Raw genomic sequence first — 14,092 nt, 5'->3', positions numbered from 1 at the left:
AGGGAAAAGGTTGTATTGCAATAGGGATAAGGCAGGAATGGGAGGACCAGCACAAAAAGCTAGAATTAACTAGCTCATGGGATCCCAGTTAGGCTTCAAAAAGAAAATACCCAAGCAGTAATTGTGTATTTTGATTGGCCTTCAACTCCAAACATTACAGATACTCCCTAGAARCACCTCTGGAGATCCTGCATTAAGAGTATTTTTTTCAGGAGGAAAGCTTCTATATGGTGTTCTGTGTGTCAGGAATTTCCAAGACCTGTCTGCRTGGTGTCTAAGCTAAATTTTAACAACKGTATATTATTAAAWATATATATATATATACAGCTAATTGAAAGAAGGCAAATTTAAGATCATCTGAAAGCACTCAAAAAATACACTTTCCTCCTTGAGCCTTGCGCCAACTCTGTTTTCCTATTTAAGTATAATTTAGTCTTTCTCTGGCTGGCACAAGAAACTCCTACACAACAAAAACGAAGCCATCTGTATAGTAAATGCTGAAAGCAGTTAGCCAAAATCCTATCAAAATTCAAAGAAAAGCAACAAGCAGCACAGGGGAGCTACTTCTCGATTCACAGAGAACATCAGAAATTACCACCACTAAATACTCCATTTTAAACAGCAACAAACTAAATCGACATTGTTTCAACAGACATTTCATCAGGCCAAGACAAAATCATTTTTCACAGTGAACAGGTGCATTCACAGACCTGTGGGGAGTGAGTTTGTTTGGCACTGGTGGAGCTGGGCAGGAACCCTGCTCCCCATCCCATCTCCTCCTGTGCAACCTTCACCCTTGCACAACTTTGCAGAGAGACARCACAGCAAAAACAAGTCTTATCTACATTTGCTTCAGTGCTCTTTCCTTCAGGATAAGCAAGGTAACCCACAAGCTCTTCCAATAATTTTATCCCTCAAAACTTTTAAGGAAATACTATATTCTAGACTGAATAAGCTTGCTTCTACTAAAGCCTGGAACCAGCTAAACAGCGGATCTGCTCCCTGATAAAACCCAGACACTGAAATGTTCTACAGCCTGATGCAGTGGATAATATAATCCTTCGATCCAAAACAAAAAACTGAGGGGCAAGAGAGACCCCTCTCCTGGAAGGAAAAAATACTGGTGTTAAAAGCCTTTTATTTCTCAATTTCTTATAAAAAACTGAGCTCAGCCAAGCAAAAAGTTTTCCTTAAGTTCTGTTCTACTGCCCTCATTACAGTCACCAGGATGCCAATATCTGAGTCCGGCTTAGATGCTGACATACATGGCAAGTTGCCATCCCTCTGTGGCTGCCCTAGAAGCAATGTACAGTTCCTACTGTGCAAGCAGTGTAAGAAGGCTGAAATGAAAAATCCATTCTGAGTATACCTGCTTTCCATGGGGAAAGGAACAAGAACTGCTCATCAAACAGCTCATTACAGAGGAACTCATATAATGGTATCTCAACAGCTGCACCTCTTGGGATGCAGGCAGTGCCCAAAGCCTGTGTCATCATCAGCTTAGACAAAAATCTTAAATTTTTTTGGTTTGTAGGGGTTGGACACCAATAYCAAAGTCCCTCACCTGTCTGAACTCACCCAGAATCCACGCTGGGCAGTTACCAGCAGGTATCAATCCACAGAGAATTATTATCTCATAGAGAACTGCTAATCTGCCAGCTATGCAACACCCTTCTGCTCTGTCAGCTCAAATACCATCAAATCCAGTGTGACCTCATTTAATTACTTGTCAAGTAGTTAACTACTCAAGTTCTCTCAAGTTYTAAAAAGAAAGACTAATATGCAACTAAACTTCAAACCTGCAGCCTCGGTTTTAAACCATAAGCATGAATCATTAGGCTTGGAATGAATGTGCTGGTCAGTGCTCAAAGCCTCAGGTCACACTTTCTACATTTGGTAACAGAACTACTGTTTAAAAAATGCACCGAATGCATCCCAGTGCTGTATTCAAGTGCCAGCAAAAACACGTTCTTTCAGTCAGGGGAGACGTACTCGGTAAGCGTTCGTTCAAGGTCCCGTTCCTTTCCCAGCAGTAACTGTTGARTATCACACACGTCATCCTGCTCCCACCCAGCCGCCTCCGCAGGCAGCCCGGCAGGAGAAACACTGGACACTGCACAGCCAGGCAGGAGCTCCTGAACCCCGAGAGCACGGCAGAAATGCCCCGATGCTGCTGGGAAACCTGAGCGCACTCTGAGCGTCTGCCAAGGCCACGGGATTGCCGGGCAGCGCTTTCGCCCCCGGYTCAGCGGGAGGAGTCGGCCAACGGGACCGCTCTCCGCGGATTTACCAGCGCTGGATGTGAAATGTATCGCGCTCGGCTGCACCCACCCTTAGGGGCTGAAATTCTTTACTTCCCATTTGAAAAAGTATTTCTATACATTTTTTTCTTAGTGTTTTATGAAAAAAAAGCTATTTATTGTTTTCCCCTAGTTTTACATTGCTCTTTCAATTGCTATATATAAATACAGGAGGCGGAAAAAGTAGTATTTTAGGATAGTCACAGACGACTGGGTTATTTTTGAAACTTAAATCTGAATTCTGTGCAAAAAGCCTGTTATACTGTCTCAAAGATCTCTTCCGTGAAACAAGAAGATAAGGCTTTAAGGCACCCTTTTAATACATCGTAGTAATAATTTCCAATTAATGCTTTAAAACAACATTGCCCACTACCAACCCCTACTATTCCCCCGTTATTTTAGTTTAAGATATCGGTAAAGCAAACTTTCAGCTCCATAAAGGAGCTCTAAAGGAAGCGTAAGTCGCGTTACATCCTCCCCACAGAGCAGCACCGGCGGAAGCTGCGCAAAGGCTCGGGCGGCTCCTCGCCCCCCTGCCCGCCCCGCGGGACTCTGAACTCCGATAAGGCTGCTCCAAGAGACTCATTGTGTTTAAATCCACTCAGGGATTACTCATGAGAATGTCGACTTTGGAACAYCACCTACAATTCCAGCAAGCCAGAGTGAATCACCCCCTGGCCGCCAGCCCTCGCACATCTATCTGCCTTGCGGTCCAGCAGCCCTTACCTGATGCCCCGGGAAGTCTCCTTCGTCCCGGCTTTTCGCCTCCAATCGCCGAAATACGACACCGACCCTTCCTTTCAAAGCAGTTTTCAGACACGTGAACAAAGTTCAGCGGACCGCGAACCCCCCCGTGGCGCCGCCGCCATCCCGCCCCCGGGGCCCCTTCTCCGGCCGGGCAGGGGAGCGGAGCGGCCACAGCCGCATCCCGCCCGGCAGATCCCCACCTACCTCCCGGTGGTGACACCGAGCCCCGGCCCCGCTCGCTGCTCCGCGGCGATGCCGGCCCCTCCTCGCCTTAAGGAAGCGGCTCGGGGCCGCTGCCCTGCCCCGCCTCGCCTSCAGCCACTCGCACCGCACGGCGGCTCCTTCCCGCAGGGCCCCGGCCCCTTCGGAGGAGGGGCCAGGACAACACAAACCGAACGGAAGAGACACCGGAACACGGCGACAGCGATGTCTCGCCCGCGGGAGAAAGGACTGCCCTGGGAGGGTCGGGTTCTCCTGGGGATCAGCACTCAGCTTCCCAAAGAGCCGCTGGCCCGGACAATGGGGAGAGAGACTTGTCGGGGAACAAGGCACGGGTGCGGATGCCGTGCATGGCACAGCTTCCCGGAGACAGCTTCCCACCGCGTGTCCTGCTGCGCTAACACAATCCCACACAGGCACTGGCAGCCAAAGCAGAAAAGCGTGTTGTAGTCTCATAAACTGATTCTGAAATGCGCAGATAAATTGCTCCATAATRCCAGCAAAATGCTCAGGAAGTTTCATAAGATAGAACAGACTCATCTAGTCAAAAAGCCTTCCCACTGGTCAGATTAAAAAAAAAAAAAAACAAACCATCACAAACCCAAACTCATTTTACTTGGTTCAATTTTCCAGGACAACCGAGTGTTTACACCATTGCACCCTTTACACAGTTTGATGCCGCTGAAATGTCACTGCTTTTAACATTCTCTGGCCATCTTAGTTGTTTGGACCACTTTATAAGGATCTTCTTAATAATTGCATATTATTGTATGCTCCAATAAAACTCYAAGTATCAGAACCTGGTAGCAAGAAGGAGCAGACTAACCAACTGGAGATGTTTCATTCTTCCGAATTTGGAGTAAAAAAAAATCTTCCATCATTAGCTCTTTCCTGAACTTGATACACACCTCTTACCATAATACTGAAAGTCTCCTATTGGCCAAAAAAAGCAGCTGCTTTGTTGTACTGCCAAAGAGCTYCAGTATCCTCTGTTACATAAATACAAGCGTTTTCTGAGGAAAGGCTGTTTTGTTCTTCTGAGAATCCAGATCCTAAATCATGCTCAAGCACTTCCCTGATGAACTAGGCTGCCATTTTTTAAAAATTGGCCTGTGACAAGAAGCTGCAATTTAAACTCTGCAGCTCACTTACARGAACGTTTAGTGTGCTTTTCCTGGCACACATGACTCCAACAAACTTTTTCCTTACACAGAACAGAACGAACTAGAGGAGCAAAGGACACCTACAAGTTCCTCTCTCTCAAAATTCTTGTTCATCTGGTCATTCTGTTCCTCCAAACTTTCCCGTGGCCAAGGTTTCCCACAGTAATTCTTTGCTCCTGTATCAACAGTGCCCCAGTGCCCAGGTAAAAAGCAGCAAAAAGCCTCTAGTTAGCAYATGAATGGCATGCCATGCATGCAGATCCCAGCCAGGAAATGYTCTGTGACAGCAAGGATTTGGAACAATAAGCTTCCATGCATCTGATAAACATCTACCTGTCTCCCTCCAAGCCCTCTGCTTTACCTCATCTAATTAAATGAAAGCTGATCCCCCCTGGTATTCACAGYAGGAGACACTAAGGCGTTAATCAGCTCAAGCTATTAGCGACAGAATGTCTCTAAGAAAATTACAGAAAGAAAAGGTCTGTGCTAAAGAAACAATAGTTCTGTCTTTCCCTGTGGAGAAAATTAAGGGGCACTTGACTTGAACCAGATTCATTTTCCCCCCATTCTTTTATTAAGCTCAAACAAAACAAAACCACACAGAAGTGTACTGACTCTGTAATTCAGTCGAAAATGATGCACACCTCAGTGAGGATCCCAGTATGTACCTCTGCTACCGGGAGTGCTTCCCTGCCTGCTCACCCGGGTGAAGATTACCCGTTTAATATCTGTGTTGTGCTCAGAAGCAGGGYAATCTGCTCTACACACAGAGCTGGCAGGTGGAAGGAAGATGGTCCACATTCCCCCGGGAACATGAGGTACCATGGAATCAGCACTTCAGAGCAGCAGGCTCGGCAGTGAGGGCATGTGCACCAGGTTCTTTTTCTATATCACTCTTCCAAAGCCCATTCAATCATACTTGGTCTCTCTCTGCCTATGCAAAAGCTTATTCTGCCCTAATAACAAGTCAACACCCCCTCTTCCACACTCCTAAGTGTGTGTCCAGTGATGCAAAAACCAGAATAATGGAAAATGATAGATCAGCAAAAAAAMCCCACTCCACTTTACAATAAAAAGGCACAATGCAGCTCTTATTTTTCTTGAATCCTTCATTGTTTGGAATATTTCTTGCCATGTCTGAACAGTTTCTCTTTTTCCTCATAACTGTTGAGCTTCCTTTCCCTCCCACAGAAGTATTAAGTTCTTTAAACACATGAGGAAGGACTAGGGCATCTTGTTACTCTCCTACCAGGATCTGCTGCATTTGGGGCCCTGCTTATCAGTTTGAAATTCTTTGTGTGTTTCCCCACTGTAAAAACCAAATCCTTTAGAGCTCTTTCATCAAAAGCAATACTCTTAAGCTCACCAAATAATAACAAACCAGCRTATCAGTATAATGGCAGAATGCAAATTCAGTAAGAGAATTACCCAACTTCATACTGAAAAGTATGAACAGTAACAAAAGAATATTTGTTTTCAAGTATCAAAATTGAATTGACATTGCCTTGTTAAATACATACTCCATAGACACTTACCAGTTCTTTTTTAATCAGAACCCATTTGAAACAAATTTCAGCAGGAAAAGAATATACAGAAGACAGATTTACAGACAGATTCCTCAGGAGCTATCACAGCCTAAGCTGTTAGCATCTGGACTGTCTGGATCGAATCTGTTTTGGGTCACTAGTTAAAATGAATTTAGGGATTCCAGCCCAGGCACCCAAATCACTCACACACTGGCAGTGTGCTCAGGAATGCAAAGAAACCAGGATGCCAAAGGTCACACTGAAGCATCTCCTACACARCCTTACAATCCTAGAATTTTTAACTCCTTGCCTTCACAAGTGACACTGAAGCAGGCACTCACCTGGCTGTTTGGAAGAACACCACATACACTCTAAATTGTCCAACATGGAGTTGTACAATATACTTAATATTTCAAAAGCTCTAATATAGAAGTTACAGCAAGTCATGAAGTATTTCTTACTTCAATGCTGCAATGGGTGTTTGACCCATGAATATGATACACTCACACTGCAATTCCACAATAATTTCTCAACTCCTTGAAATCCAAAAGAAAAAGGCAAAAATCCCTCAGRATCAAGAGGGATTACAGATCTAATGGTTACATATGAAAAGATGGTCTTGCTGTATATTCACACAGGAAACAGGTAGATTTTTATTAACCAGGTATTAGTTCCATCTCAGCTTTCTTTGAAGCACAATATGCTGTCAGCCACACTAAAAGATGGAGGAGCTGCTGGCAGTTCCTAATGTGTCACGACTTCAGCCAAACTGAGCTACTGAAGTGACAGAAACTTTAATTCCATGGGTTGTTAAGAACATGTTGTCAGTAGAGACAAAGATTCCTGTGTTGAAATKGAAGCAAAGAAGCTTTGCATCAAACGTGGCAAAAATAAAATTGTCCCAAGTTTCTTACCTCCCATTCACTTGCAAGCTTCACAGGYACCTCTATGCCTCTCTTCTCCAGCTGTCTCAACTTGTAATCCTCATATTTTCTGTATCCTGCATATCCTCCACCTGTAGCTACCAGGACATGGAAGAACCGCAGGCGGAAGACTTGCCGCACCGGAGCAGTGTGAAGCTTCTTCCTGTCTGTAACACAACAAATCCCAGACTTCAGAAAAGAGTGCMGTGAGGGATGTGAGCTTGGGTGATGAAAATGGAATTAGAAAATAAATCTGGCACAGAAGGTATGTACAGATGCTCCTGAGTACTTCAGTTATTGCAGTTTACCAAGTTACTGAAACTCAGCTGACCAACACTAATTGGTCATCAGTGATTTTAACCTCATGCCCCTCCCTGACACCCCACATGCTTCCAACAGTCTTCTCCCCAAATGATATTTATAAACTGTGCTTCCTGATCATGGAGAAATGCATAAAATCAGTGTCTGACAGTGCTATCATACTTTCCAACTGTGAGAATGGTGGTACTATGTGGAATAATCAGTTGCTGGGGAACAATCTGTACTGCTGTGAAACTTTGTGTKTTTCAGATATTACAGCTTTCATTGGAGTTATGGAATCCCCAGAATGTACAGTTAACTGGAAGAGGGAAGGAAATTATGGCTTGCTTTACTGTAGGTTTGGTAAACAGGAAAACAGGCACATTTCTACTGTAATACAAGTCACCACATGAAAATGGAGATGTGTAGAATTACATGTTTTTTTACTGAGTAACTACCAAGCTGCTGCTGCATAACTCCAGCCTTGCAGTCCCTGTGAGATACAAGGACAGGGCATGGTCACTAGGCAACAGACCAAGCACGGGACAGGCACAGCCGTGGGAGTATTTCCCTTCCAAAATCTTTAGAGGAAACCAATCTGYCCATGAGTAAATCAGTGTTGGACTGAGCTGCTCCTGTCTGTCTTCCAGTCAGAAGTTGTCAGCGATGAGTACAAATCACTACCTGACAGAAAAAGCACAGAGGAACCAATTCTTGATACTGATTGCTGTCATTTCCACAACAATCATTAACTTGGAAGTGCCAGAATCAAACCCAATGGACTTTAACTTGCTGCATCAAAATCAGGCTTCTTAGGRTTTGACTATGAAAGGATGCATTAGCAACCAAAAGAATTCAAACACCAACTCTACTTCTAGGCACACAGAGAGACAAAGCTCAATTGTTTCACAGTCTGGAGAGTTTTAGTTCTAAGGAGCTGAGYTGATTAGAAGCATTCAGCCATGATGCTGCAAAAACATGCCCAATAAAAGTAATTCTTGTCCACATTTTGTTTTATCAATAAAGTAATTTTGTTATAATTTCTTTCCTGCACTTGTGATTTAAAATGTTGCTTAAATTATATTTCTAAGTGCATTATAAAACAAAGCCAGCTTTGTTCCTACTTTAAATAAAAAGGATTTTCTTTTCTGGGGCAAAAMCCCAAACTCTATAAACAAACAAGGCAGCAACTGCAGTTACAGTTAAGATTCTAKAAATTATTCTGTCCTAAAGCACAATGCTCAGTGGAGGAGAGGGATCCTTTAGAACAGCTGAATGTTTAAAAAGACAGACTTGGATTTACAAAGACTCTACAACCTTTCAACTTTGCATCACTGTTTCAACAGAAATGTCTGTACACARACCAATGATACTCTTTAGCCCTAAAGCCTTTAACTCCCTTCCCACCACATCYTTGGTTCTAAGTTAGCAAAGCTGCTCAGCTATTTCAGCAGCGTTTCACAAATTCCAAACCAAAACCCCTCAGCAAAACAGCTCTTTCTGGTTTGGATCCAGGGAGAGGCAGTTTCTGCTTCAAGAGCCTCCATTGGTTGCACCCACGTGAACGTTTCTCTTCCTGTAATAGTGACCACACCATGTGGTGTTCCACAACCACAGCACACACAATTTAAGTTGTTGATAAATGAAAATTTAACTTCTCCCCATCTCCAGCATTAATAAAACATCATTTCTGTAACCAGTCTCCAAAACATGATCATTGCAAAGGCATCCAACATGCCACTGTTRAGCTTTKTCACCCTGACAAAAKAAAATTCCACACCTTTCAGTCACAAATGGAATTCACACAAGGTTACAAATYCTAAGACAAGAACACTAGTTACTGATTCTGGCAACACATCCAGGTTTAGGCAGCTGGCACTGCTTAGATTTCAGCTGAACAAAGTGTTCTCTAATGATGCCACTGCTGCTCCCTGAAAAGCAGCATGAGAATGTGTGGAAAGCTCATAGSCTGGCACAAGAGCCACTAGAAACAAGTCCAGGACAAGAGGGAAAAGGTGCCGGACTGTTCATGTACTAATAACATTTTTAGCTAGTACCCTGAATCTGAAGCCCTCATAGAAAAAACCAACCTGTCACAGCATTCTCTTAAACACCGAGTACATTCAGCAAATGAGATTAAAAGGTTGTAACAGTGTCTTTCTCCAGAACAGATGAAAAAGACACATTCATTCAACAACACTGAAAAACGCAGGATGAGAAAGCAAACTGCACAATGGCAGGAATGCTCTAGTTTATGCAGAAATACAAATGTTACTTTATTATTCTGACCAAACTAAGAATCTCTTCTAGGACATGACACAAACGCTTAGAGGAAGCCATTATAAGGRGTAGAGATAAAACTAAAGAAGAGTTATCCTTCCTTTCTAATGACATCATGTGCAAGTCGTCTAGATTTAAATCCAAATCAAAATCTGAAATATCAATTAGAATTAGAAAATGACAGGTTAAAAAGTTGAMTTGTTCAAAACTCAAAGCTGATTTTGACTAAACTGACCTTTTATTCCATGTGATCAACAACTTTGCATTATGTGTCTCAGCTTCCAAGATTTTTTTTCTGTAATGAGTTTGATTTATAGACAACAAAGAGCTGCTGTTYCTATTCCTCTGTGTAAGCATATTTTTCAATAATGAAATGTCCATATATGATATGCCAAACAAAGCATTTGGACAGGCAAGTTAACACAAAGAAATGTTTATAGAAAATGGGGCCAATAGCTCAGCTGGCAAGGAAGCAAAAAWTTAAAACTGTATTAGTTGTGATATTAATATATGACAATGCATATGCTACAAGTTTACAAATATTCCTTAAAACAATAATATGTGATCAYCAAAGCATTAYCCAGCTAYAGAAACTCCAAGTGCAAGWACCATTTAACCAAGKCTTAAACATTTMATGTCAGCTGCATTTGATTTCCTGATCTATTAAAAATCTTGTATTAAAAATACAAGTACAGATTAAAATTTAAAAGGATATTTAAACCTTTYCTTTCTTATAGGGCTGTTAAGCTGCTGAAATTGGAATTTCTCAGACTTTTCAAGGTGAATAGCTGGTAAGAGCTACACTACAAAGCAGGTAATACAGTTCAATATTCTAAAATACAGTTCAACATCCTAAATATGCCTTAAGTTTGATGTTGCCCTTCCCAGTCAGTCACTTCAGTAGGTGTAGAAAGTACACAAACTATTGCTCATCAAGTTCATTTAAATGGGTTTTTTAAAATGTAAAAAACACTGTCCTAACATGAATCTTTCTGGTAAATTATATTGTGGTTTTTAAACTGTGATTTTGAACTGTAGACTCCTGAGAAAACTAGCTAAAGTGCAAAAATGATTTAAGAAAAATTAACCTATGGGAAATGGGGTTTAATTTGCTATTCACAAAACATCACTAGAAAAAAAAATCAGATGCTTTGAAAAGTTTGAAAGCAACAATCAATAACAGCTCATAAACAGTCTTATGAAAAAGATAAATACAATTCTAAATTATGGGGAAAATGTAACACCAAAGAAGTAAAACATAATTTGCAAGTTTGTATCTATGGAAATGCCACGAATTGGTCTTTGAGGCTGGACTCCCACTACTGCTTTAATTTCAAGAAATTCATCTTCCCCCATATGGGACCACAATTTGCCTAACTTTGAGTAACCCTGAATTTAAAAACATCGGTAGATAAAACCATCACATACCAGTGAAAAATGTCCTAGAAGGGGGCTGCTTCCACAGGACTCCAGCTCGAACACACAGGTTCTTAYGTACCAGCAAGTTACAGCTGCACAGCAAACTGCAAATACAACAAACAAGAAGTGGCTGCTTGAGTACAAATATTTAATAATGCAAATGGGAGCACTTCAGTGTAGTGACAATCTAATATTTAGCAGCTGAATAACAGAGGGAAAAATCTCCTCAAATTATCATAAAATTTCCACTGAGCCTAGTCCCTTATGGTCTACTTATTTCCTAAAAAAATATGGAAAACCTGACAATCCAACTGCTCCTGCAAGTATTTATTTAATGATTCATCTTWATTTTTTTTTCTTAACAAATATTGACACCTTCCTCTTAGGCTTAATACTATTGTAACACTGATACTTTTGTGAGCATTGTAGATTCTGATGTTGCCAACAGCCCTTTACAGGCAACTGTTTATGTTATCAGCATTTACTGTCTTGGCCTGTTTGAAGTTCTAAAATGCAAATGGAGTGGCAGCTTTTATAATGATTATTTGATTATAAAAGTTTGGGATTATTCCATCTTGGATTCCAGTTTGGGATTATTCCATCTCCACCGGGGTGCCAAAACTGTGTCATTTAAGAACCTCCTACAAGAGCAACTATCAAGAGAGACCCTTAGGATTTGGTTCATGTCGCTTTTACCATCTAGGCAGGAAGGAGGAGGATTTCACAGAAAAGTTTTGGATTCTATGAAGAAGTAATGGCATTTATTAGACCAAATGGTGTAGCTGAAAAAGTAAAAAGGCTGTCAGACACAGCAGGTCTTCTTTAGAATTTACCTTACCACTCTGTTCACTGGTGAACTGCAGTGAGAGTGGTTCTGCCTCTCTGAAAATACATTAAAAAGAATTGGAACTGGCCAATATAGAGAGAAGGTTCAACCAGGACTTTTTTATGTGTTTACTATACAATTAATTTCATGTTTGTAATAAATCTGACAAGAAGACATGCAGTTGTACAAGAACTGCAGTTGTACAAGAACTGCTCCAAGTCTGTAAATAAGCATGTTTAAACAAGTATTTGACAGTGGCCTGGCAATATCCTGCTGTCAAACAGGATCCCAGGAAGGACAGGGACAGTGTTCTCACCCCAAGAGGCCCTTGGGAAGAACCAGATCTTTGTGTAACCTGTTCATTGGCTGGAGGCAATGCCTCAGCTGGGATGTCTTCATCTGGGATGTCTTCATCTGCCCTCTGGCCTTTCATCTACTCTTGATCAGATACAAGCTGAGGACACAATTACCTCAGTAGCTTACAAGATATTGCATCATCTGGGGCCATTCAATCCCAKGAAGTGATCATTAAGAAATTAAAGAATTCATTTCAGGTCTCTACTGAGTTACATATGGATATGATCCCTTTATTTCAAAGAAGAATCCACAAATAGCAGATTTATTGTCTAGAAATCACCTCCTTACACCAGCACACACTTGGTGACTATGCTTCAACATTAGCTAAGGACCAACAGCTATAGTCTTCACTTATCCCCATACCAGCAGTGTCAGAATAGCTCACTGTGCCCTTCAGTTTCACTGTTTCTATTAAAATYCCTGCATTAACCCAAATGTGACAGGACAGACCCTCCCCAAACCCCAGATTCCTGTAACCAGGTGCTAAACATGCCACACTGCTGCATGATCTCACAGGGTATTACTTCCTTGGCAAGACAGAAAAAGCATTCCCACTGCTGCAGAACCTGTATGTTTTACAGAGCAACATGTGGTAATTYGTCATGAGGTCACCTGATGCTCTTGGCTCATACACCAAACCTAAACTAATTTGTGGACTTACAAGGCCTGTTTTACAACATATTAAAACACCCAAGATAAAAGAAGTACTTGCTCATCAGTAAGCTGGGAGCCTTTGGACTACTTCTAATGGATTCAAAAAATCAAGAACTAGTCAAGTTAGCATTAGACTTAAATTTACCAGAAGAGTTCTCAAACGCTAAAAAGTAATGGAAAAAAATATTAAAACTTAGCTGCAGCATAAGGCATTAGTATTTGAGACGTTTATTAGCCTTCCTACATAACAGTCTATAAAAAAATGCATGGTCAGAACAGAATGAGWTGTGTTGGCTCCACAGGAGCATCCAGGAGCTGTTCACGCTGCTGAAGCAGGGCTGAACACACCGGGACTTGGTACATCCTCACACACATCAGCACAGAGAAAGGACACAACACACAACCCTAAGCTCTTACCAAAATTGTTTGTGKTGTCCAACACTGGAAAATCAGTCTCCACTTTACTCTGAAATCCGTCTAAAAATAGGTAGAGGTGCCAAGACTAAACAGTCTCACCTTCCCAGCTCCTRACAGCCTGACCTTGATGGGTACAAATGGGAGTATTGACCTCCTGCCTCTCCCACCCAACTGGAGGCTGATGGAGAAAGAACTGCCAAGGAATTCCACGTTAACTTCAGCCCCTCTGTGTCTCAAGCCACCTCTGTGCAGGGAACAACACTCCACTGCCAGCACTGAGCCCGGAGGTAACGGCACACTCTGTGCACATGGTGTTTGCTCCAGGTTTTKAGAGAGAAGGGGGAATAAGGGGACTCTGTGTTCTGTCTAAGACACAGAACTGTAGCCTAGAAACAGTATTCTTTAATCTGTTTTCTTGCTATGAAAAGCACAACCTGTAAGAGGATAGCTCCTGTAAAGGAAGGTCAGTGCCCGGCCAGGTGCTTCTGACAGCCATCCTCCCCCGGGATTGCATAATTCAGGGGCTGCCCCCCATCTATAGCGATTTGTACTCAGTACTTACACACTGACAGCTACAGACCGCCAAACCCATTTAAAACTAYACAAGGCCACGCTTCTCGTTCTTAACACACGTAAACCCCTTATSTTCCTTTCCAGCTTGGAGAAGGAGAGCAAAGCTCCTCGCACATGCCAAGGGCAGGGCCAAGGCTGGAGAGACAACCGCACTSAGCCCGGCAGGGAAACGTCAGTGAACGATGGAGGAGAGAAGGGGGCRGCTGCGGCCCCCGGCCCAGCTCCTCCTCCCCCGCGGGGTGCCGGCTGTCAGACAGTGCTGCCGGGGCGTGACAGTGACAATGACAATGACAGTGACAGCCCCACCATGCCCGTACCTGCTCCGCGCCGCGGCCGCCGCCATCTTCACACGCCGCCGCCGCCGCGTCCTCTGGGGGCGGGAACAGCG

General features: G+C 42.7%; 1 protein-coding gene across 6 annotated transcripts in view; it reads right to left on the bottom strand.

Annotated features, from left to right (window-relative positions):
* PISD (phosphatidylserine decarboxylase) overlaps positions 1–14,092 on the bottom strand; it is a 24,649-nt gene extending 10,557 nt beyond the window's left edge. Inside the window, exons 1-3 of one of the 6 annotated variants that reach the window (XM_057373843.1) lie at positions 14,022–14,092; positions 10,887–10,981; positions 6,870–7,045 (exon numbers count right to left, since the gene is read on the bottom strand). In XM_057373843.1, coding sequence (XP_057229826.1) covers positions 6,870–7,045; positions 10,887–10,981; positions 14,022–14,047 — 297 coding nt within the window. In that variant the 5' untranslated portion in view covers positions 14,048–14,092. Of the gene's footprint in view, positions 1–3,026; positions 3,140–3,251; positions 3,667–6,869; positions 7,046–10,886; positions 10,982–14,021 lie in introns of those variants that run through there. The other 5 variants (XM_057373839.1, XM_057373844.1, XM_057373840.1 and 2 more) reach the window with 5 other exon arrangements.

This window comes from Malurus melanocephalus, unplaced genomic scaffold, assembly GCF_030028575.1.
Source record: "Malurus melanocephalus ecotype Western Australia unplaced genomic scaffold, MMel_1.1 scaffold_208, whole genome shotgun sequence".
In the NCBI taxonomy this organism is placed as follows: domain Eukaryota; kingdom Metazoa; phylum Chordata; class Aves; order Passeriformes; family Maluridae; genus Malurus; species Malurus melanocephalus.
This window is presented reverse-complemented; position numbering and strand designations above follow the sequence as displayed.